This window comes from Pistacia vera, unplaced genomic scaffold (genome assembly GCF_008641045.1).
Source record: "Pistacia vera cultivar Batoury unplaced genomic scaffold, PisVer_v2 Contig968, whole genome shotgun sequence".
Taxonomy (NCBI): domain Eukaryota; kingdom Viridiplantae; phylum Streptophyta; class Magnoliopsida; order Sapindales; family Anacardiaceae; genus Pistacia; species Pistacia vera.
The window spans coordinates 363,931-388,927 of record NW_022196854.1 but is presented as its reverse complement, the minus strand read 5'-3'; the positions used below and the strand labels follow the sequence as shown (position 1 = coordinate 388,927).

General features: G+C 35.3%; 2 protein-coding genes across 3 annotated transcripts in view; one reads left to right on the top strand and one right to left on the bottom strand.

The window, feature by feature from the left end:
- LOC116121149 (post-GPI attachment to proteins factor 3-like) overlaps nucleotides 1–24,997 on the top strand; it is a 91,859-nt gene that overhangs the window by 4,800 nt on the left and 62,062 nt on the right. The gene's annotated exons all lie outside the window — the stretch shown is intronic.
- LOC116121128 (ubiquitin carboxyl-terminal hydrolase 12-like) lies at nucleotides 17,754–18,610 on the bottom strand (the record flags this gene model as incomplete). The annotated part of the gene is made up of 4 exons (XM_031407063.1): nucleotides 18,571–18,610; nucleotides 18,349–18,460; nucleotides 18,052–18,203; nucleotides 17,754–17,938 (listed from the first exon to the last, which is right to left on the bottom strand). Coding segments are annotated over exons 1-4 (489 nt in total), but the record flags the coding sequence as incomplete, so codon positions are not given.

Genomic DNA, 24,997 nt, shown 5'->3' with positions numbered 1-24,997 from the left:
TCTAAAGCAAGCATCCAACAATGGAATGAGAAATTCATAATAGCTCTCACTGGATAGGAGTTTGTTCAGTCTAAACATGACTATGCAATGTTTACTCAGCATAAGGTAAAACATTCATTGCTCTAATTATCTTGTCGACGACATTCTCATTACAGGAAATGATGAAGTAGACATCAAATCCTTAAAAGAACATCAACAGATAACTGAATAAAGGATCTAGGAGAGCCAAAATATTTCCTAAGAATCAAAATTGCAAGTCTCTAACAGAAATATCTCAGTCAATGGAAACGTCTTAGAACTCATTTATGATTCTAGGCTACAGGATGCAAGCCAAGTGTCATTCTAAAACAGCACCAAGTTAACCACTCAGGAATATGACAGTGGACATCATCCTTAAAAAATGATCCACCTTTAGAAGCCTACAAACTGCAAAGACTTGTTGGTGACTAATTTATTCACAATGACTTAACCAAACATCAGTTATGCAGTTACATTCTTAGTCAGTTCATGCACGGAGCTAATGATCTCACATGGATGTGGCAAAAAGGTATTGAAATACTGAAAGGGTGTCCTAGTCTAAGACTTCTCCTTCGTAACAAAGGTTTAGATATGTAGCACATTGTGATTCAGACTGAGCCACATGTCCGATGACAAGGAAATCACTCACTAGGTTTTTATAAAGCTAGGGGGAGCACTTATTCTTGGAAAACAAAGAAACAATCACTGTATCCCTATCTTTAGTGAAGCCAAATACAGAGCCATGGCAAAGACTACAGTGAGATCATCTAGATTCTAGGGTTGCTAGAAGGATCTTGAAGTACAAATAGGGAACCGTTCTCTTACCCGGATAACAAGGCTACAAAGACATAGCAGCAAATCTGTGCTCCTAAAAGAACGAAACATATAGAAATTGATAGCCACTTTGTGAGGAGCAAAATACAGGAAGGGGTAATTAGACTTTACATATTCGTGCTTCAGAACAACCAACAGATATTTTTATAAAACCATTATGCAGTAGATAGCATTCAATCTACTTAGCAAGCTTAGAGTTTTCATATCTACAAACACAAGCTTTAGAGTGAGTGACGAAACATAAAAGGGAAGCTACAGATTCCCTTTATCTTAGCACAAATTTCCTTTGATCTTAGCCCACTAAGATCAAGGAAATTATTTGTGTATTTATGTGTAATTAAGTTTCATCAATCACCCTAATAGCTGTGATTGATTGAATGATACAGGGATCCTAATTCCTATTTTACATTTACAAATTTGATAAATTGCCAATGTAGAAGCTTAGAATTTGATTCAATATATAGAAAGTATTTCTTCTTTTTCCAATTTTCTTTCTCAGGCATACTCTAGAGCATTGCTCTTCTTCTCTTGCCTTCTCCTTCAAACCTGGCACTTCTCCTTTCTAATTTGTGTTGCATCTTGAAAAAGTAATAAAAGTTACTTGAAATAATGAATTGAGGTTAAAGTTATAATAAGTCACAAAAGAAAAATTCATAAAATATAAAATTTATGATATCTTTAAACTTGGTTTTGCATTGATATAAGAATTTCTCTAGTGTTTCTTTTTTCAAATAAAATATATGTTAAAAATGAGTGAATAAATAATCAATCTGATCAAAGATGCAAATTGAATTTAACCGAATCCAATCTATATTGTATCAAATGAAATATACGGATTAAATTGGAGGACAATGTTCAAAAATCGTTAGAAAAAAGACACAAATCATCATAGGAAAGAACACCATTTAAAGTCCCCTGCATCATACTCGTCTGAAAGGTTTATCAATTATCAATTTGTTCATTATATAAAAACTAATAATTTTAAGTGTATTTTACAAACAAACGCTTAAAGAGAGTGCAGAGTTTTGAGTAGATTTTGATATTTAAAGCTTGTTTGTCAGTTGGTTAACATGATCAAACAAAACGCTTATAGAGAGTGTAGAGTTTTCAAATTAATATTTACCCTGAATAATTTGGTCCTTCTTGTGATCCTTATTGTTTGAGCCATAAATCAAGTAGCCAAGTTCAAGTAGCCAAGTTGCTAGTCTAATGTAGCATGTGAATTCCACAATACAATACCAGAGAAGCCAACCCAGCCTGTGTATCCCACCTGCATACACATAATAAATATTCTATGCATATTTTTCATAAAATCTGTTGGGATTAAAACCGAATTACAACCTAACTTTAAACACTCACAAAAACAATCACAAGACTAACCAATCAAGAAACAAGAAGATTTTACCGTGGTTCACTTATTCCAATGGAATAAACTACATCACGTTGAGCTCCAAGCAAATTAGGACTCACTGCACTATAAGGATCAACGATTACAAGTACAACTCAAATCGCACCCAAAATACTAACTCTCAAATTGTTACAACAAACCCTTAAATCTGACTGTAATTACAAAGCAAACCCAGAAACAGAATGCTACACCAGAAGAACTACCTAATCCTTCTACTCACAATATTCCAAAGCTGTGACCCGATTAGAAGACTGATTAAGAGTATCAAACAAGAACCCTAACCCTGTTGCAAAACACGAAAGAGAGTTTCCATTCACTGTTTGTTTTCTCAGATTTGTGGCTTTATATACTGACTTGCTAGGCTGGTGAGAGTCATTAGATCAGGCTGAATTCGATGGTTGAGATTCGTCACTTGATTTAACTTTAAAATGACAGTGTACTGACAAGTGCAATACGACACCGTTTAAGCTTTAATCAACAATCTCCACCTTGAAGCTTAACTTTCATCAAACCAAGAGAACCAAGAAACCTACCAGTGCAGTTTCAGACCAATTGCTTATCACAGCTTGATATCTGCAGGTCATTTGACATGCGTAAGTTCAAGCAGTGCTTGAACTGGCCGGAGTGACCACCTTTGTTCCCATATCAGCGGGTTGTCTTCAGGTGGTACCTTTTTCAGGCTGATCACTCATTTTTCCACTAGCTCCCTCACAAAATGGTATTTAACATCAACATGTTGGTCCGTTCGTGATACACTGGGTTCTTGCACAAGTGGATAACACTTTGGCTGTCGAATAGACAGTAACTGTACCATCCAGCAGCTGTACTTCTGATAGTAATTCTTGGAGCCAAAGAGCTTCTTTGATAAGTCTGTAACAGCCACATAATCTGCCCGGTGGGTGGACAGGGCAACATTGGTTGGAGCTGAGAGACTTCCAGCTTACAGTTTCCTCCAAGGTGAACAAATATGCAGTAGTTAACCTCCTTGAATCCTTGTCACCTGCAAAATCAAAGTTACAAAACCTACAAGATCAAGTGAGTCAAATCTTTTCCATATTCCAAGCCAACATCCAATGTGCTTTTAATATACCTAAGCAACCATTTGAGGGCAAGCCAATGTTCAAAACCAAGATTTGACATAAATTGCTTAAGAGGGAAATTACAAAGGAGAGGTTGGTCTAGTGCTAATCATAGCATACATGACAGACACATACATTAGCATAGGGGATATTTTCCATTTATTAAATCTGATCTATTTTGGGACATTGAGTCTTACTTAACATAAAATGTCCAGCCAAGGGTACAATCACTATTTAGAACTGTCGTGCCAAATTTGGTCACCAGTTTTTGTAAATATGAAGTCTGATGCACTTTTAGTTCATTATGCTTCTGTTTTATCTATGGTCTGCCTAGAATCCTTCTTGCATGTCCTAAATCTTTCATATCAAATTCAGAGTTCAGTTTTTTCTTTAGTTTTCTACCCTAGGCTTAGACTTGCAAATTAAGAGCATGTCATCGACATTCCACATATAGCAACAAATATAAAGGCATGTTATCAGAGAGTGCATAATAAAAGCAGCTATCATACATATTTCTATTGAAACCAATGTTGAGTATAAATGCATCAAAACGTTTGTACACCATGCCTAGGGACTGTTTCAGTCCGTTAATGATTTATGAAGTAGACACAACATGATTGGGTAGGTTCCTATCTACAAAACCAGTGGGCTGTCTCATGTAAATTTTCTCATCCAAATTCCCATGCAAAATGCAGTCTTAACCAGTGTTCTAATTTAGGTCCTTATGGGCAACAATGGCTATATGATCCTAATGGTCTTGTATTTCACAACGGGGAGAATATCTCATTAAAGTCTATTCCCTCCCGCTGGGTGTAGCCTTAGCTACCAACCTAGCTTATACCTAGAGGGTCAGAAGATGTATACCTTTCTTAAGTTTGAATAACCACTGCACTCAACCAATTTGGTCTTTGGGATTGGAACCAAAGACCAGGTTCCATTACCTTTAGGGATAGCATCTCTTCCTCCATTGCAGCTGCCATTTTTCTTGTCTTGGATTTGACTGCGTAAGTCATTCGTTTTTCATTATGCTTAGGTAGACTTGAAATACCTTGTTTAACTCTTGTTTGTTTGAGTTTGGATCTGGAACATGGTTCCATGGTTGTTGCTTGGAGGAGTTTAAGCTGCTGAAACTGAAGTGCACATTCGGCATTGAACCTTGAGAAGAGCTCAAGGATGACTAGGTGGTCTTGTAGAGTGAAGCTAGCTATGGTGGTTTGATGTTTTAACCAAAGAGTGAAGATTGAAGTGTTGATTTAATAGGGAGTGTTTTGCAACTGATACTTGTCTTTGTCTTTGGCTTTGTAATTGAACATATAAGTATTTCATAGTGGATCAGCTTCTTCTAGACTTGGTCTTATGGATGTAGGCAAGTTGCCGAATTATGTAAAAATGAGTTGAGTTCTTTATTTTCTATCATAGATGATTTGCTTATGTTGATAATCTTTTAAACAACTTATAAGCACAAAATGAACAAGTGAACCCATTTTGCTTAAGTTTTAACAATATGGTAAAGGATTGAAATTTCATCACTCACTTTTGGCACAGTTTTAATAGTAAGCATGGTCAAATAACTTAAAAGCTCCAATATGAGACACAAGATAGTACAAGAACAACAACACTAGCGAATGAAAACAAAGTAGCACCACAAATCTTATATATCAGAACCCTTGGTTTCGCACACTACAACATTACAAGATGCAGAATTATAGACAAACATTAAGTATCATTTTTGTATCACAACCTAAACCTATTATTGCTGGGGAAATTTTAATACGTTTAGGAGAGCCATGACTTGTTCAAAATAACCGAACCAAGCAATTTAACTTCTGCTTCAATGATGCAAGTGTCATCCACCAAATAACCCTGTTTCGGATCTTTCAATGTATCTAACAACATAAATTCTGGAAAACCCAAATCCTTGTCTATTGGATAAAACATATGGTCTTCAACTGGAATCAAAGAAAAAGCACATGTTCATAAGATCAAATTTCATGGGAAAAACCTTCCATAGAAAAAGTAAAATCATTAACGGTTCCCATTGAACTAACCTTTTCCTTCAATGTGAGGTCCATCCCTTTGATTTTTGACACGCAGAATGAAATTTACAAATAATTTAGCATTAAAAGAATGATCATATGATAAATAAATTGAAATATTTTTTCCCTTGCCCTCCTTATGTCCATTAGGGAAGAGAATAACATACCTGCAAGACATTAATCAGCATAAGCTGTAGGCAAATATATAGCGAAGAGAGGTAAATATATATTCAATCAATGCCAAAATCCGTCATGCACATACAAACCATTTGTACGGTCCGAATGATTCAGAAATGTATTTTTTATTAGTCATGGTCGTAAAATTTTTAACTATCCAGGTATGATAATGAGTAGTAGGATCTTCCATCTTTGATAAAAACTCCCCCTTAAAAGTATTTTTGATAACAAAAACCTCTGCACCAAAGACACAAGTGTCTTTGATAAGGTATCCGTTTGATGGATTAAGAAAGGTTTCCAGGTCCAAGAATTTGGAAAAGCCGCATTCTGTCTTCATTGAATGGAAACGCCTTATTCTCCCATCTACATCAGAAGAAAAAGAAAAAGAAAATAAAATATATATATGAAAGAGCCAGAAAAGATAAATGTTGCGGAATTATATGTAGAGAAATAAGCTACCTTCAATTGTAACATACTTGTCCTGAAGCTGATCAAATACAAAAAAATTGAAAATCACATTGATTTCCCACCCAATAGGGAGAGAACTCATTTCTGCCAATTCTAAGTAAATAGATATATGACCTTCCCCTTTATTCTCCTTGTCCCCATTTGGATAGAGACACAATTTCCTATAATTGTAGATGAAGTTCAAAATGTTAAAAAAAAGATCTAAATATGTATTCTTATCTATAATAATAAGTCCCCTATTTGGCTTAATTCTTCAAAAAATTATATACAATCAAACAAAGTAGATATTATGTCATTAAATAAAATACCATTTGAAGCTCCCGGCATCAAAATCGTTTGAGATGAACTTGTTTAAATTGTTAAGAGATGAGAAAGACTGAATTTTTAACAAGTAATGACTAGGCGGAGTGTCCCTTAACACTGGAAGAAGATAAAAATTTGTTAGATAAGGACCACTGCATGGTTAATCGTGATAAAAATAAATAAATAAATAAATAAATAAATAAATAAATAAATAAATATATATATACCTCTTAAGACGACTCCTTCTCTTGAGTTCTTAAACTCCATATATATATCCAATTGCAGAAAGAATAATTAATAATTAATTGGATTTTGCCTTTTGTTTCTTCTTCCTAATTAGGTATAACTGACTTTTATAAAATTATTTTTGGATGTTTGATGGCTTACGAATTCAATCACCCAATATCAGAAAAGAATAAAGTAATTTCTTGATATTACATCCACAAATTTTGACTTCATGTACATATACCTTCCTTTCCTTGTAAGCAGTGAGTTCCTTTATTCTTTTATCAAGGTTATGTTAGTAATGGCATATGAAATTAATTTAATCTTTGAAATCTTACTTTTAGGTCCACTACAGAAAATTTAATAATGTCTATACCTATTGAGTATCAAGTATCGATTATGGTTTTGGATGATTGGATCATCATCCAATGATTAGATAAAATTATGTTAATTATAAATATGAAAGAAAGAATTGACAATAATGTATCCAAGGAGTTTCAAATAGCGACTTTAATCTAGAATATACAAGTGCAAAATGTTTTTTTTGAAGAATTGTATTTTCAATTCATTGATTTTCACTAAAGAGTTACAATCTTTATATAGGGAGAATATAATCTACTGAATCTACTAATTATGTCAGTTACAAATTACACAATATAATGCTTGACGAAATTAGGAGATTACTTTATATCTAGAATATTATGAAAATCGTAAGCTTGACATAATTGGAGCATTACAGAATAATTAGAAGATTTACAGAATATTTAGAAAATCTCAACACTCCCCCTCAAGTTGGTGCCTAGATGTCACATAGTGGCTACAAATGATGAGGACTGTTTGACATCTTCCTTCTTTTCCACAACAACATCAATAGATTTTCTCTTTAAATTCTTCTTCCTTTGATTGCGATTGTGATCCCACCAGTGTGGATATCCAAAAAATTCAAAACATTGGCTCTTGCTATGACCAGATTTGTTGTAGTGAGTGCACTTCTTGTCACCGTTGTTGGGTTTGCTGGATTTTGTCTGTGTATGCTGGCTTCTATTATGAGCTACCATTGCTGAAGTTTCAACGTTCCCTAATTCTCCCTTCAAGGTAATATGATGTACCGCCTCTTGTTAAACCTCCAAGTAACTTGCTTCTAAATTTGGAACTAGGTTTTACGCAGAATTTCTCCACGGATTTGTTCAAACTCTCCATCTAATCCTGCAAGAACTATGTGTACTCGTAATTGCTTGACAAATTTATGATATGCTATTATGTCATCAGGATCCTTCATAACCACTTTATTGTGCTAGTTTAATTCATGAAATATTTCCACCAACTCTCTATAATACACAGAGAATGTGGCCTTACATTTTGTTTAGCAGTAAAGGCTCTCTAATGCAACAAGAAGACAAGTAACTCATCACTTCCATTATAGAAGGCTTTGGAAAGAGCACTCCAGATTTCATGAGCAGGAGATAAGCATAGGTAATGCTTCGTAATTTCAAGAGACATGGACATCAGCAACCACCACTTGACATTTTGGTTTTTAGCATACCATTTTTCATACCCTTCATCTAAATTTTTTGGTGGTTGTTTCTTTCCACGAATATAGGAAAGTTTTTCCCTCTTAGTAATTTGCATTTCCATGAGCTAAGACCACACATCGTAGTTCGATTCAGTAAGGGTAATTCCTACATTGAAAGCTCCATTAGATTGAATAATAATAGGTTTTGACCGTGATGGTTCTACCAATTTTTTTTTAATTTTTAAATAAAAGAGAAAAAAAAAGAGAGATAAGAGACGAGGCACCCAAACTCTTAAAAAGTTCACCAACGTCTCCTCTTGATAGCAGCTGACCAGCGTTGTTAGCTTCAACAGATCAGCATCAGATTGGCGAAAGATGACAGCGGTAGAAGATCGATAACTTCAACTATCGATTTTCTTGGCATTAGCAACAATCCGTTTGTTTTGGCATCGGCGTTGGTTTCAGGTCATTGCCAATTTGATCCTCTCAACGATGATTGGAACGAATCTGCAATTTGATCTTCTTGGTGACAATTGAGCTTCGGAAATCAGTTGTTGGGGACGATTGGGTTTTGGCATCGGCTTTGGGACTTCGACGATCTGATTCGTTCGACGACAATTGGACTCCTCCTAACTCTGGTGACAACACGCAAGAACAACGACTGATTTCCAATTGGTGGTGCTATTTGCGTGGCTGAGTTGATGGCTAGTATCCAAATTATGTTTAGATAATAGTTGCACTATGAAATTTTGTCCTAATACCTGTGAATTTCAAGACCCTTCGATTGGGACATTGATGGGCTTAGGTAAAGTCAATAGAGGTCTATACTATTGGGTACCTAATAAGTCTCCTAATGTTATTTCTCCTTGTATTACATCCAATAAAATTTCCAATTGTAATACAATGCTTAATAAAACTTCTGTTATTTTTATCAAAGATTGGGTCACAGTGCCACTATTCCTCATTCCAAATGTCAAATATGTCCATTAGCTAAACAAGCAAGAATTAGTTTTCCAAAAAGCACTTCCACTACCACTCAACCTTTTGCCCTGATCCATCTTGACTTTTGGGGCCCATATAACAGCCCAAATCATGATGGTTCCATATTTTCTTACCATTGTTGATGATTTTTCCCAAGGGACATGGACATTTCTCATGTAATCCAAAGCCCAAACACTTGCCCACATTAAACACTTCGCTATGGTCAACACTCAATTTCATACATCAGTCCAACGAGTTAGAACTGACAGTGCTAGAGATTTTTTCAACCATAGTTGTTCTTCCTTATTTTTATCCAATGACATTCTTCATGAAAGTTCTTGCACCTATACCCCACAAAAAAACGGGGTTGTTGAAAGAAAACACTGCCATCTCTTAGAAGCAGCCCGACCCAAAACACCAAGCTACCATACCTGTCTCATTCTGGGGTGAATGTGTGATCACAACCATATACCTAATCAACCGCATGCCGACCAGAGTCCTTCATAGAAAGACTCTTTTTGAGATATTATTCAAGAAACAACCAACCATTGATCACCTTCGAGTGTTTGGCTATCTCTGTTATGCTGCTACTCTTAGATCCCATGATAAGTTCGGATCTCGGGCCACCCGCTGCATCTTTATGGGCTATCCCACGCTTTAGAAAAGTTACAGACTTTATGATCCAACTAAAGACCGCTTTCTAATATCTAGAGATGTTATGTTTCATGAAGACATATTCCTTTTTGTCAACACTGACTTGGTTCCATCTTCATCTCCACGACTGTTTTATGATGGTGATGCTCCCTCTCTACCGGATCCTCTTTTTTCTATGATACCTGCTCCTAAGGCTCCTTAGCAACCTACTGTTACTGATTTTGATACTGATTCAATAGCTATTGACAATATTCTAATAGAGTCCTCTCCTCCAAAGTCTCCTGATTTAGTTCCAGCATTACCTATCTGTCGAACTGCTCGTTAGACTCGGCCACCAATCTGGATATAGATTATGAGTGTCCTACAATATCAGATTCTTCAGGTACTCATACCCCACCTCTAATTATGTGAACTATGATCGTCCCTCTCCTATTCAAAGAGTTTGTATCAGTCACATTTCTGTCGACTAAGAACTGACTTGTTACTTAGATGCGGTCAAGCATTCCCACTGGCGCCAAGCAATGGCTGATGAACTTGCTGCTTTGAATCAGAATCACACATGGGATTTAGTACCTCATCCTACTCATAGAAAACTCATTGGTTGCAAATGAGTCTACAAAATCAAGCACCGTACTGATGGGTCAGTTGAACGTTAAAAAGCCCGCTTGGTAGCTAAGGGCTTCACTCAACGTAAAGGGTTTGATTATCAAGAGAACTTCTCGCCGATAGCCAAACATGTCACTGTCTGTGTCTTCCTTACAGTTGCTTTGGTTTGCGACTGGCCTCTACATCAAATGGACGTTCATAATGCTTTTCTTTATGGGGACCTCCATGAAGAAATCTATGTGGACCTTTCTCCGGGAATCCACAGACAGGGGGAGCACACAATATGTCGTATGTGAAAATCCTTTTATAGTCTAAAGCAAGCATCCCAACAATGGAATGAGAAATTCATAATAGCTCTCACTGGCATAGGATTTGTTCAGTCTAAACATGACTATGCAATGTTTACTCAGCATAAAGGTAAAACATTCATTGCTCTAATTATCTATGTCGACGACATTCTCATTACAGGAAATGATGAAGTAGACATCAAATCCTTAAAAGAACATCTAAACAGATAATTCTGAATAAAGGATCTAGGAGAGCCAAAATATTTCCTAAGAATCAAAATTGCAAGATCTCTAACAGAAATATCTCTCAGTCAATGGAAATACGTCTTAGAACTCATTTATGATTCTAGGCTACAGGATGCAAGCCAAGTGTCATTCTAGTAAAACAGAACACCAAGTTAACCACTCAGGAATATGACAGTGGATCATCATCCTTAAAAAATGATCCACCTTTAGAAGATCCTACAAACTGCCAAAGACTTGTTGGTTGACTAATTTATCTCACAATGACTTAACCAAACATCAGTTATGCAGTTCACATTCTTAGTCAGTTCATGCACGGAGCTAAATGATCTCACATGGATGTGGCAATAAAGGTATTGAAATACTTGAAAGGGTGTCCTAGTCTAAGACTTCTCCTCCCTCGTAACAAAGGTTTAGATATTGTAGCACATTGTGATTCAGACTGAGCCACATGTCCGATGACAAGGAAATCACTCACTAGGTTTTTTATAAAGCTAGGGGGAGCACTTATTTCTTGGAAAACAAAGAAACAATCTACTGTATCCCTATCTTTAGTAGAAGCCAAATACAGAGCCATGGCAAAGACTACATGTGAGATCATCTAGATTCTAGGGTTGCTAGAAGGATCTTGAAGTACAAATAAGGGAACCCGTTCTCTTACCCGTGATAACAAGGCTACAAATGACATAGCAGCAAATCTAGTGCTCCATAAAAGAACGAAACATATAGAAATTGATAGCCACTTTGTGAGGAGCAAAATACAGGAAGGGGTAATTAAGACTTTACATATTCGTGCTTCAGAACAACCAACAGATATTTTTATAAAACCATTATGCAGTAGATAGCATTCACATCTACTTAGCAAGCTTAGAGTTTTCAATATCTACAAACCACAAGCTTGAGAGTGAGTGACGAAACATAAAAGGGAATGCTACAGATTCCCTTTATCTTAGCTACAAATTTCCTTTGATCTTAGCCCACTAAGATCAAGGAAATTATTTGTGTATTTATGTGTAATTAAGTTTCAATCAATCACCCTAATAGCTGTGATTGATTGAATGATTTACAGGGATCCTAATTCCTATTTTACATTTACAAATTTGTATAAATTGCCCAATGTAGAAGCTTAGAATTTGATTCAATATATAGAAAAGTATTTCTTCTTTTTCTCTTCAATTTTCTCTTCTCAGGCATACTCTAGCAGCATTGCTCTTCTTCTCTTGCCTTCTCCTTCAAACTCTGGCACTTCTCCTTTCTAATTTGTGTTGCATCTTGAAAAAGTAATAAAAGTTACTTGAAATAATGAATTGAGGTTAAAGTTATACTAAGTCACAAAAGAAAAATTCATAAAATATAAAATTTATGATTATCTTATAAACTTGGTTTTGCATGTATATAAGAATTTCTCATTAGTGTTTTCTTTTTCAAATAAAATATATGTTAAAAATGAGTGAATAAATAATCAATCTTGATCAAAGATGCAAATTTGAATTTTTAACCGAATCCAATTTTCTATATTGTATCAAATGAAATAATCGGATATTATTAATTGGAGGACAATGTTTTAAAAAAATCGTTAGAAAAAAGACACAAATCATCATAGGAAAAAACACCATTTAAAGTCCCCTGCATCATACTCGTCTGAAAGGTTTATCAATTATCAATTTGTTCATTTATATAAAAACTAATAATTCTTAAGTGTATTTTACAAACCAAACGCTTAAAGAGAGTGCAGAGTTTTGAGTAGATTTTGATATTTAAAGCTTGTTTTTGTCAGTTGGTTAACATGATCAAACAAAACGCTTATAGAGAGTGTAGAGTTTTCAAATTAATATTTACCCTGAATAATTTGGTCCTTCTTGTGATCCTTATTGTTTGAGCCATAAATCAAGTAGCCAAGTTCAAGTAGCCAAGTTGCTAGTCTAATGTAGCATGTGAATTCCACAATACAATACCAGAGAAGCCAACCCAGCCTGTGTATCCCACCTGCATACACATAATAAATATTCTATGCATATTTTTCATAAAATCTGTTGGGATTAAAACCGAATTCAAACCTAACTTTAAACACTCACAAACACAATCACAAGACTAACCAATCAAGAACACAGAAGATTTTTACCGTGGTTCACTTATTCCAATGGAATAAACTACATCCACGTTGAGCTCCAAGCAAATTAGGACTCACTGCACTATAAGGATCAACGTATTACAAGTACAACTCAAATCGCACCCAAAATACCTAACTCTCAAATTGTTACAACAAACCCTTAAATCTGACTGTAATTACAATAAGCAAACCCAGAAACAGAATGCTTACACCAGAAGAACTACCTAATCCTTCTACTCACAATATTCCCAAAAGCTGTGACCCGATTAGAAGACTTGATTAAGAGTATCAAACAAGAACCCTAACCCTGTTGCAAAACACGAAAGAGAGATTTCCATTCACTGTTTGTTTTCTCAGATTTGTGGCTTTATATACTTTGACTTGCTAGGCTGGTGAGAGTCATTAGATCAGGCTGAATTCGATGGTTGAGATTCGTCACTTGATTTAACTTTAAAATGACAGTGTACTGACAAGTGCAATACGACACCGTTTAAAGCTTTACTCAACAATCTCCACCTTGAAGCTTTAACTTATCATCAAACCAAGAGAACCAAGAAACCTTACCAGTGCAGTTTCATGACCAATTGCTTATCACAGCTTGATATCTGCAGGTCATTTGACATGCAGTAAGTTCAAGCAGTGCTTGAACTTGGCCGGAGTGACCACCTTTGTTCCCATATCAGCCGGGTTGTCTTCAGTTGGTACCTTTTTCAGGCTGATCACTCATTTCTCCACTAGCTCCCTCACAAAATGGTATTTAACATCAACATGTTTGGTCCGTTCGTGATACACTGGGTTCTTGCACAAGTGGATAACACTTTGGCTGTCTGAATAGACAGTAACTGTACCATCCAGCAGCTGTACTTCTGATAGTAATTCTTGGAGCCAAAGAGCTTCTTTGAATACGTCTGTAACAGCCACATAATCTGCCTCGGTGGTGGACAGGGCAACGATTGGTTGGAGCTGAGACTTCCAGCTTACACAGTTTCCTCCCAAGGTGAACAAATATGCAGTAGTTAACCTCCTTGAATCCTTGTCACCTGCAAAATCAAAGTCTACAAAACCTACAAGATCAAGTGAGTCAAATCTTTTTCCATATTCCAAGCCAACATCCAATGTGCTTTTAATATACCTAAGCAACCATTTGAGGGCAAGCCAATGTTCAAAACCAAGATTTGACATAAATCTGCTTAAGAGGGAAATTACAAAGGAGAGGTCTGGTCTAGTGCTAATCATAGCATACATGACAGACCTAATTACATTAGCATAGGGGATATTTTCCATTTTAATTAAATCTGCATCTATTTTGGGACATTGAGTCTTACTTAACATAAAATGTCCAGCCAAGGGTACAATCACTATTTTAGAACCTGTCGTGCCAAATTTGGTCACCAGTTTTTGTAAATATGAAGTCTGATGCACTTTTAGTTCATTATGCTTCCTGTTTCTATCTATGGTCATGCCTAGAATCCTTCTTGCATGTCCTAAATCTTTCATATCAAATTCAGAGTTCAGTTTTTTCTTTAGTTCTTCTACCCTAGGCTTAGACTTGCAAATTAAGAGCATGTCATCGACATTCCACATATAGCAACAAATATAAAGGCATGTTATCAGAGAGTGCATAATAAAAGCAGCTATCATACATATTTCTATTGAAACCAATGTTGAGTATAAATGCATCAAAACGTTTGTACCACTGCCTAGGGGACTGTTTCAGTCCGTATAATGATTTATGAAGTAGACACACATGATTGGGTAGGTTCCTATCTACAAAACCAGTGGGCTGTCTCATGTAAATTTTCTCATCCAAATTCCCATGCAAAAATGCAGTCTTAACATCCAGTTGTTCTAATTCTAGGTCCTTATGGGCAACAATGGCTAATATGATCCTAATGGTCTTGTATTTCACAACGGGGGAGAATATCTCATTAAAGTCTATTCCCTCCCGCTGGGTGTAGCCTTTAGCTACCAACCTAGCTTTATACCTAAGAGGGTCAGAAGAGGTTATACCTTTCTTAAGTTTGAATAACCATCTGCACTCAACCAATTTCTGGTCTTTGGGATTTGGAACCAAAGACCAGGTTCCATTTACCTTTAGGGATAGCATCTCTTCCTCCATTGCAGCTTGCCATTTTTCTCTGTCTTTGGATTTGACTGCTTAAGCAAGAGAATGAGCTCTCCCGATGGCTGCGTTTTCCAGATCGAGAACGCTACCAAAGCCGTCGATAACAATGGGTACTCTACTCAAATCACTTAGTAACCTTCGATTTTCCTTTACTTCTTGTTTTAATCTCTAGATTGATTTCAAATTTCCATTTCTTTTGCAGGACTGTCACAAGAATTTAATGCAAAGATGAGATTGTTATGGTAAAAATTGTCATTTGATGGTGATTTTGCTTTGATTTAAGGGAGTGGAGAAGCTAATTGCGTCGAAGAGTTCTAATAGAAGAATCCATTCTGTTCATCGACATTTTGGCATGGTACTCTCTCGTTCTTGTCTTGATTTGATCTTTTGTTCACTCATATTTTTACTAGTAATTTCCATGTTTTCTCTTACTTTTTTATGCTTCATATGTATATTTTTAGCTTGCGAAATAGACAGAGAGTGATATAACATGAGGTTTGAATGGTTGCCAATTATGATGTTAGAGGTTTATAGTTAATTTGAAGTAAGATCCCTCTATTAGAAGGTTAAAGTAAAGTGAAAATACCAAAAAGTTATTAAAATACATAAAAGGAAATCTCTGTTTTCTCATTGACATTGTTACGTGGGTTCTAAGGAAGAAAGATTTCACTGGGAGGTGCTGATGAGAAGTAAAGCTTTATCTTTAATTGTTCTCGTACTCTTAAGTTGATTTATTCTTTTTATTTTTCCCTGATTCAATAAATGTAGAACAATAAGCTCACTCTTACTCAAAATCATTTATTAATTAATACGTTGTTGTTGGTGATGCCAACTATGTTGATTTGATTTGATTAATTATATAGTTAAGATTTTCAAATTTTGTAATTTTTTGAGCAGATGGTTAATCGATATTGAATTACCTTCTATCCTGTGCTTTCATGTCTTGTTAAAGTTTTGAATGCTAGTGTTGTGATGCTGATCCTCTCTACAGGTATAACTTTATCATGTCTTCCCTATTGTGTCTCCGTTAGTTGCTAGGATATTATCCTTATCTGAAATTTGTGTAGGTGGTTTATGTACACTTGTCATTTGCTTATATGGTGTACTGGAAAATTTGTTTTGCTTTGTTAGTGGTCCCAAGAAAGTTTGGTAAAATTTTTTCCAATAGCAAGACACATAAGTAACATGTTGGCTGGCTGTCCTCTTGCGTTGGAACCCAAATTTCTTTATATTAGTCTTCTCCAATGCATTTCTTTTTTAGCCTGAATATACCTATGATAATACTTTGCATATTTCTTGAGGTTTCATTCGTGTTTCGTTATTCTTAGGTAGACTTGAAATACCTTGTTTAACTCTTGTTTGTTTGAGTTTGGATCTGGAACATGGTTCCATGGTTGTTCTTTGGAGGAGTTTAAGCTGCTGAAGCTGAAGTGCACATTCGTCATTGAACCTTGAGAAGAGCTCAAGGATGACTAGGTGGTCTTGTAGAGTAAAGCTAGCTATGGTGGTTTGATGTTTTAACCAAAGAGTGAAGATTGAAGTGTTGATTAAATAGAGAGTGTTTTGCAATTGATACTTGTCTTTGTCTTTGGCTTTGTAATTGAACATATAAGTATTTCATAGTGGATTAGCTTCTTCTAGACTTGGTCTTATGGACGTAGGCAAGTTGCCGAATTATGTAAAAATGAGTTGTGTTCTTTATTTTCTATCATAGATGATTTGCTTATGTTGATAATCTTTTAAACAACTTATAAGCACAAAATGAACAAGTGAACCCATTTCGCTTAAGTTTTAACAATATGGTAAAGGATTGAAATTTCATCACTCACTTTTGGCATAGTTTTAATAGTAAGCATGGTCAAATAACTTAAAAGCTCCAATATGAGACACAAGATAGTACAAGAACAACAACACTAGCGAATGAAAACAAAGTAGCACCACAAATCTTATATATCAGAACCCTTGGTTTCGCACACTACAACATTACAAGATGCAGAATTATAGACAAACATTAAGTATCATTTTTGTATCACAACCTAAACCTATTATTGCTGGGGAAATTTTAATACGTTTAGGAGAGCCATGACTTGTTCAAAATAACCGAACCAAGCAATTTAACTTCTGCTTCAATGATGCAAGTGTCATCCACCAAATAACCCTGTTTCGGATCTTTCAATGTATCTAACAACATAAATTCTGGAAAACCCAAATCCTTGTCTATTGGATAAAACATATGGTCTTCAACTGGAATCAAAGAAAAAGCACATGTTCATAAGATCAAATTTCATGGGAAAAACATTCCATAGAAAAAGTAAAATCATTAACGGTTCCCATTGAACTAACCTTTTCCTTCAATGTGAGGTCCATCCCTTTGATTTTTGACACGCAGAATGAAATTTACAAATAATTTAGCATTAAAAGAATGATCATAAGATAAATAAATTGAAATATTTTTTCCCTTGCCCTCCTTATGTCCATTAGGGAAGAGAATAAGATACCTGCAAGACATTAATCAGCGTAAGCTGTAGGCAAATATATAGCGAAGAGAGGTAAATATATATTCAATCAATGCCAAAATCAGTCATGCATATACAAACCATTTGTATGGTCCGAATGATTCAGAAATGTATTTTTTATTAGTCATGGTCGTAAATTTTTTAACTATCCAGGTATGATAATGGGTAGTAGGATCTTCCATCTTTGATAAAAACTCCCCCTTAAAAGTATTTTTGATAACAAAAACCTCTGCACCAAAGACACAAGTGTCTTTGATAAGGTATCCGTTTGATGGATTAAGAAAGGTTTCCAGGTCCAAGAATTTGGAAAAGCCGCATTCTGTCTTCATTGAATGGAAACGCCTTATTCTCCCATCTACATCAGAAGAAAAAGAAAAAGAAAATAAAATATATATACGAAAGAGCTAGAAAAGATAAATGTTGCTGAATCATATGTAGAGAAATAAGCTACCTTCAATTGTAACATACTTGTCCTGAAGCTGATCAAATACAAAAAATTGAAAATCACATTGATTTCCCACCCAATAGGGAGAGAACTCATTTCTGCCAATTCTAAGTAAATAGATATATGACCTTCCCCTTTATTCTCTTTGTCCCCATTTGGATAGAGACACAATTTCCTGTAATTGTAGATGAAATTCAAAGTGTTAAAATAGAGATCTAAATATGTATTCTTATCTATAATAATAAGTCCCCTATTTGGCTTAATTCTTCAAAAAGTTATATACAATCAAACAAAGTAGATATTGTCATTAAATAAAATACCATTTGAAGCCCCCAGAATCAAAATCGTTTGAAGTGAACTTGTTTAAATTCTTAACAGATGAGAAAGACTGAATTTTTAATAAGTAATGACTAGGCGGAGCATCCCTTAACACTGGAAGAAGATACAAATTTGTTAGATAAGGAACACTGCATGGTTAATCGTGATAAAAATAAATAAATAAATAAATAAATAAATAAATAAATAAATAAATATATATATACCTCTTAAGACGACTCCTTCTCTTGAGTTCTTAAACTCCATATATATATCCAATTGCAGAAATAATTAATAATTAATTGGATGTTGCCTTTTGTTTCTTCTTCCTAATTAGGTATAACTGACTTTTATAATATAATTGTTGGATGTTTGATGCCTTACAAATTCAATCACCCAATATCTGAAAAGAATAAAGTAATTTCTTGATATTACATCCACAAATTTTTACTTCATGTACATATACCTACCTTTCCTTGTAACCAATGAGTTCCTTTATTCTTTTATCAAGGTTATGTTAGTAATGGCATATCAAATTAATTTAATCTTTGAAATCTTACTTTTAGATCCACTATAGGAAATTTAATAATGTCTATACCTATTGAGTATCAAGCATCGATTATGGTTTTGGATGATTGGATCATCATCCAATGATTAGATAAAATTATGTTCTAACCAATTATAAATATGAAAGTAATAATTGACAACAATGTATCCAAGGAGTTTCAAATAGCGACTTTAATCTGGAACATACAAGTGCAAAATGTTTGTTTTAAAGAATTGTATTTTCAATTCATTGATTTTCACTAAAGAGTTACAATCTTTATATAGGGAGAATACAATCTACTAAATCTCCTAATTATGTCAGTTACATATTATACAATATATTGCTTAACGAAATTAGGAGATTACTTTATATCTAGAATATTATGAAAATCGTAAGCCTGACATAATTGGAGGATTACAGAATAATTAGAAGATTTACAGAATATTTAGAAAATCTCAACACTCTCCCTCAAGTTGGTGCCTAGATGTCACATAGTGGCTACAAATGATGAGGACTGTTCGACATCTTCCTTCTTTTCCACAACAACATCAGTAGATTTTCTCTTTAAATTCTTCTTCCTTTGATCGCGATTGTGATCGCACCAGTCTGGATATCCAACAAATTCAAAACATTGGCTCTTGCTATGACCAGATTTGTTGTAGTGAGTGCACTTCTTATCACCGTTGTTGGGTTTGCTGGATTTTGTCTGTGCGTGCTGGCTTCTATTATTAGCTACCATTGCTGAAGTGTCAACGTTCCCTGATTCTCCCTTCAAGGTAATATGACGTATCGCCTCTCGTCGAACCTCCAAGTAACTTGCTTCTAAATTTGGAACTAGGTTTTACGTAGAATTTCTCTACGGATTTGTTCAAACTCTCCATCTAATCCTACAAGAAATATGTGTACTCGTAATTGCTCGACAAATTTATGATATGCTATTATGTCATTGGGATCCTTCATGACCACTTTATTGTGCTAGTTTAATTCTTGAAATATTTCCACCAACTCTCTATAATACACAGAGAATGTGGCCTTACATTTTGTTTAGCGGTAAAGGCTCTCTAATGCAACAAGAAGACAAGTAACTCATCACTTCCATCATAAAAGGCTTTGGAAAGAGCACTCCAGATTCATGAGCAGGAAATAAGCATAGGTAATACTTCGTAATTTCAAGAGACATGGACATCAGCAACCACCACTTGAATTTTTGGTTTTTAGCATACCATTTTTCATACCCCTCATCTAAATTTTTTGGTGGTTGTTTCTTTCCACGAATATAGGAAAGTTTTTCCCTCTTAGTAATGTGCATTTCCATGAGCCAAGACCACACATCGTAGTTCGATTCGATAAGGGTAATTCCTACATTGAAAGCTCCATTAGATTGAATAATAATAGGTTTTGACCGTGATGGTTTTGCAAATTTTTTTAATTTTTAAATAAAAGAGAAAAAAAAAAAAAAAAAGAGATAAGAGACGAGGCACCCAAACTCTCAAAAAGTTCACCAACGTCTCCTCTCGATAGCAGCAGGTTAGCTTCAAAAGATCAGCATCAAATTGGTGGAAGATGACAGCAGCAGAAGATCGACGACTTCAACTATCAATTTTCTTGGCGTTAGCAACAATCAGTTTTTTTTTGGCATCGGTGTTGGTTTTGGGTCTTTGTCAATTTGATCCTCTTGGCGATCATTGGAATGAATTTGCAATATGATCTTCTTGGCGATGATTGAGCTTCGATAATCAGTTGTCAGGGACGATTGGGTTTTGGTGTCGACTTTAAGACTTCAATGATCTGATTCGTTTGATGACAATTGGACTCTTCCTAACTTCGGTGACAACAAACAGGTACAATGACTGATTTCCAATTGGTGGTGTTGTTTGCGTGGCTGGAGTTGATGGTTAGTATCCAATTTATGTTTAGACAATAGTTGCACTATGAAATTTTGTCCTAATACCTGTGAATTTCAAGACCCTTCGACTGGGACATTGATGGGCTTAGGTAAAGTCAATAGAGGTCTATACTATTGGGTACCTAATGAGTCTCCTAATGTTATTTCTCCTTGCATTACATCCAATAAAATTTCCAATTGTAATACAATGCTTAATAAAACTTCTGTTATTTTCATCAAAGATTGGGTCACAGTGCCACTATTCCTCATTCCAAATGTCAAATATGTCCATTAGCTAAACAAGCAAGAATTAATTTTCCACAAAGCACTTCCACTACCACTCAACCTTTTGCCCTGATCCATCTTGATATTTGGGACCTATATAACAACCCAAATCATGGTGGATCCAAATTTTTCCTTACCATTGTTGATGATTTTTCCTAGGGGACATGAACATTTCTCATGCAATCCAAAGCCCAAACACTTGCCCATATTAAACACTTCTTCGCTATGGTCAACACTTAATTTCATACATCAATCCAACGAGTTAGAACTGACAGTGCTAGAGATTTTTTCAACCATAGTTGTTCTTCCTTATTTTTATCCATTGACATTCTTCATGAAAGTTCTTGCACCTATACCCCACAACAAAACGGGGTTGTTGAAAGAAAACACCACCATCTCTTAGAAGCAGCCTGACCCAAAACACCAAGCTACCATACCTGTCGCATTTTGGGGTGAATGTGTGATCACAGCCATATACCTAATCAACCGCATGCCGACCAGAGCCCTTCATGGAAAAACTCTTTTTGAGATATTATTCAAGAAGTAGCCAACCATTGATCACCTTCGAGTGTTTGGCTATCTCTGTTATGCTGCTACTCTTAGATCCCATGATAAGTTTGGATCTCGGGCCACCTGCTGTATCTTTATGGGCTATCCCACGCTTTAGAAAAGTTACAGACTTTATGATCCAACTAAAGACCGCTTTCTAATATCTAGAGATGTTATGCTTCATGAAGACATATTCCCTTTTGCCAACACTGACTTGGTTCCGTCTTCATCTCCATGGCTATTTTATGAAGATGCTGCTCCCACTCTACCATATCCTCTCTTTTCTATGATACTTGCTCCTAAGGCTCCTTAGCAACCTACTGATACTGATTTTGATACTGATCCTGATACTGATTCAACAGCTATTGACAATATTCTGACAGAGTCCTTTCCTCCAAATTCTCCTCCAGAGTCTCCTGATTTAGTTCCAACATTACCCATCTGCCGAACTACTCGTTAGACTCGGCCACCAATCTGGATATAGATTATGAGTGTCCTACAATATCAGATTCTTCAGGTACTCGGTACCCTACCTCTAATTATGTGAACTATGATTGTCATTCTCCTATTCAAAGAGTTTGTATCAGCCACATTTCCGTCGACCAAGAACCGACTTGTTACTTAAATGCGGTCAAGCATTCCCACTGGCGCCAAGCAATGGCTGATGAACTTGCTACTTTGAATCAGAATCACACATGGGATTTAGTACCTCATCCTACTCATAGAAAACCCATTGGCTACAAATGAGTTTACAAAATCAAGCACCATACCGATGGGTCAATTGAATGTTAAAAAGCCCGCTTGGTAGCTAAGGGCTTCACTCAATGTAAGGGGTTTGATTATCAAGAGAACTTCTCGCCGGTAGCCAAACATGTCACTGTCCGTGTCTTCCTTACAGTTGCTTTGGTTTGCGACTAGCCTCTGCATCAAATGGACGTTCATAATGCTTTTCTTTATGGGGACCTCCATGAAGAAATCTATGTGGACTTCCTCCGGGAATCCACAGACAGGGGGAGCACACAATATGTCGTATGCGAAAATCCTTCTATAGTCTAAAGCAAGCATCCCGACCATGAATGAGAAATTCATAATAGCTCTCATTGGCATAGGATTTGTTCAGTCCAAACATGACTATGCAATGTTTACTTAGCATAGAGGTAAAACATTCATTGCTCTAATTATCTATGTTGACGACATTCTCATTATAGGAAATGATGATGTAGGCATCAAATCCTTAAAAGAACATATAAACAGACAATTCCGAATAAAGGATCTAGGAGAGCCAAAATATTTCCTAAGAATCAAAATTGCAAGATCTCCAACAGAAATATCTCTCAGTCAATGGAAATACGTCTTAGAATTCATTTATGATTACGGGCTACAGGATGCAAAAAATGATCCACCTTGGAAGATCCTACAAACTACAAGAGACTTGTTGGTTGACTGATTTATCTCACAATGACTTGACCAAACATTAGTTATGCAGTTCACATTCTTAGTCAGTTCATGCACGGACCTAAATTATCTTGCATGGATGTAGCAATAAAGGTATTGCAATACTTGAAGGGGTGTCTTGGTTTGGGATTTCTCCTCCCTCGTAACAAAGGCTTAGATATCATAGGACATTGTGATTCAGACTGAGCCACAAGTTCGATGACAAGGAAATCACTCACTGGGTTTTGTATAAAGCTAGGGGGAGCACTTATTTCTTGGAAAACAAAGAAACAATCTACTGTATCCCTATCTTCAGTACAAGCCGAATACAGAGCCATGGCAAAGACTACATGTGAGATCATCTAGATTCTAGGCTTGCTAGAAGGATCTTGAAGTACAAATAAGGGAACCCGTTCCCGTTCTCTTACCTGTGATAACAAGGCTACAAATGACATAGCGGCAAATCTAGTATTCCATGAAAGAACGAAACATATAGAAATTGATAGCCACTTTGTGAGGAGCAAAATACAAGAAAGGGTAATTAAGACTTTACATATTCGTGCTTCAAAACAATCAACATATATTTTTACAAAAGCATTATGCAGCAGATATCATTCATATCTACTTAGCAAGCTTAGAGTTTTCAATATCTACAAACCACAAGCTTGAGGGGGAGTGATGAAATATAAAAGGGAATGCTACAAATTTCCTTGATCTTAGCCCCATAAGATCAAGGAAATTATTTGTGTATTTATGTGTAATTAAGTTTTATTCAATCACCCTAATAGCTGTGATTGATTGAATGATTTACAGGGATCCTAATTCCTATTTTACATTTACAAATTTGTATAAATTGCCCAATGTAGAAGCTTAGAATTTGATTCAATATACAGAAAAGTATTTCTTCTCTTTCTCTTCAATTTTCTCTTCTCAGGCATACTCTAGCAACATTGCTCTTCTTCTCTTGCCTTCTCCTTCAATCTCGGACACTTCTCCTTTCTAATTTGTGTTGCATTTTGAAAAAGTAATAAAAGTTACATGAAATAATGAATTGAGGTTAAAGTTATATTAAGTCACAAAAGAAACATTCATAAAATATAAAATTTATGATTATCTTATAAACTTGGTTTTGCATGTGTATAATAATGTCTCATTAGAGTTTTTTTTTTCAAACAAAATATACGTTAAAAATGAGTGAATAAATAATCAATCTTGATCAAAGATGCAAATTTGAATTTTTAACCGAATCCAATTTTCTATAATGTTTCAAATGAAATAATCGGATATTATTAATTGGAGGACAATGTTTCAAAAAATCGTTAGAAAAAAGACACAAATCATCATAGGAAAGAACACCATTTAAAGTCCCCTGCATCATACTCGTCTGAAAGGTTTATCAATTATCAATTTGTTCATTTATATAAAAACTAATAATTCTTAAGTGTATTTTACAAACCAAACGCTTAAAGAGAGTGCAGAGTTTTGATATTTAAAGCTTGTTTCTTTCAGTTGGTTAACATTATAAAATAAAATTACTACCTGAGCCCTTTTTATTAGACTTCATCTAGTAGCAATCTTGAACTCTTAACGGTGGAAAATTATGGCATGATTATTGTAATTTTATTGAGGATTCTAAGCTAGCATACTCTGTACACTCAGAATTTGAAAGATTTTATTTCCTCTTATAATCAGCCTTTCCCATTCAAATTAATATTTACCCTGAATAATTTGGTCCTTCTTGTGATCCTTATTGTTTGAGCCATAAATCAAGTAGCCAAGCTGCTAAAGTAGCATGTGAATTCCATAATACAATACCAGAGAAGCCAACCCAGCCTGTGTATCCCACCTGCATACACAGAATAAATATTCTATGCATATTTTTCGTAAAATCCTCGTATTGGAAGTTGATAAAAGTTCGCACAACTTGTCTTCTAAGAATGTTATTTTAGGATTT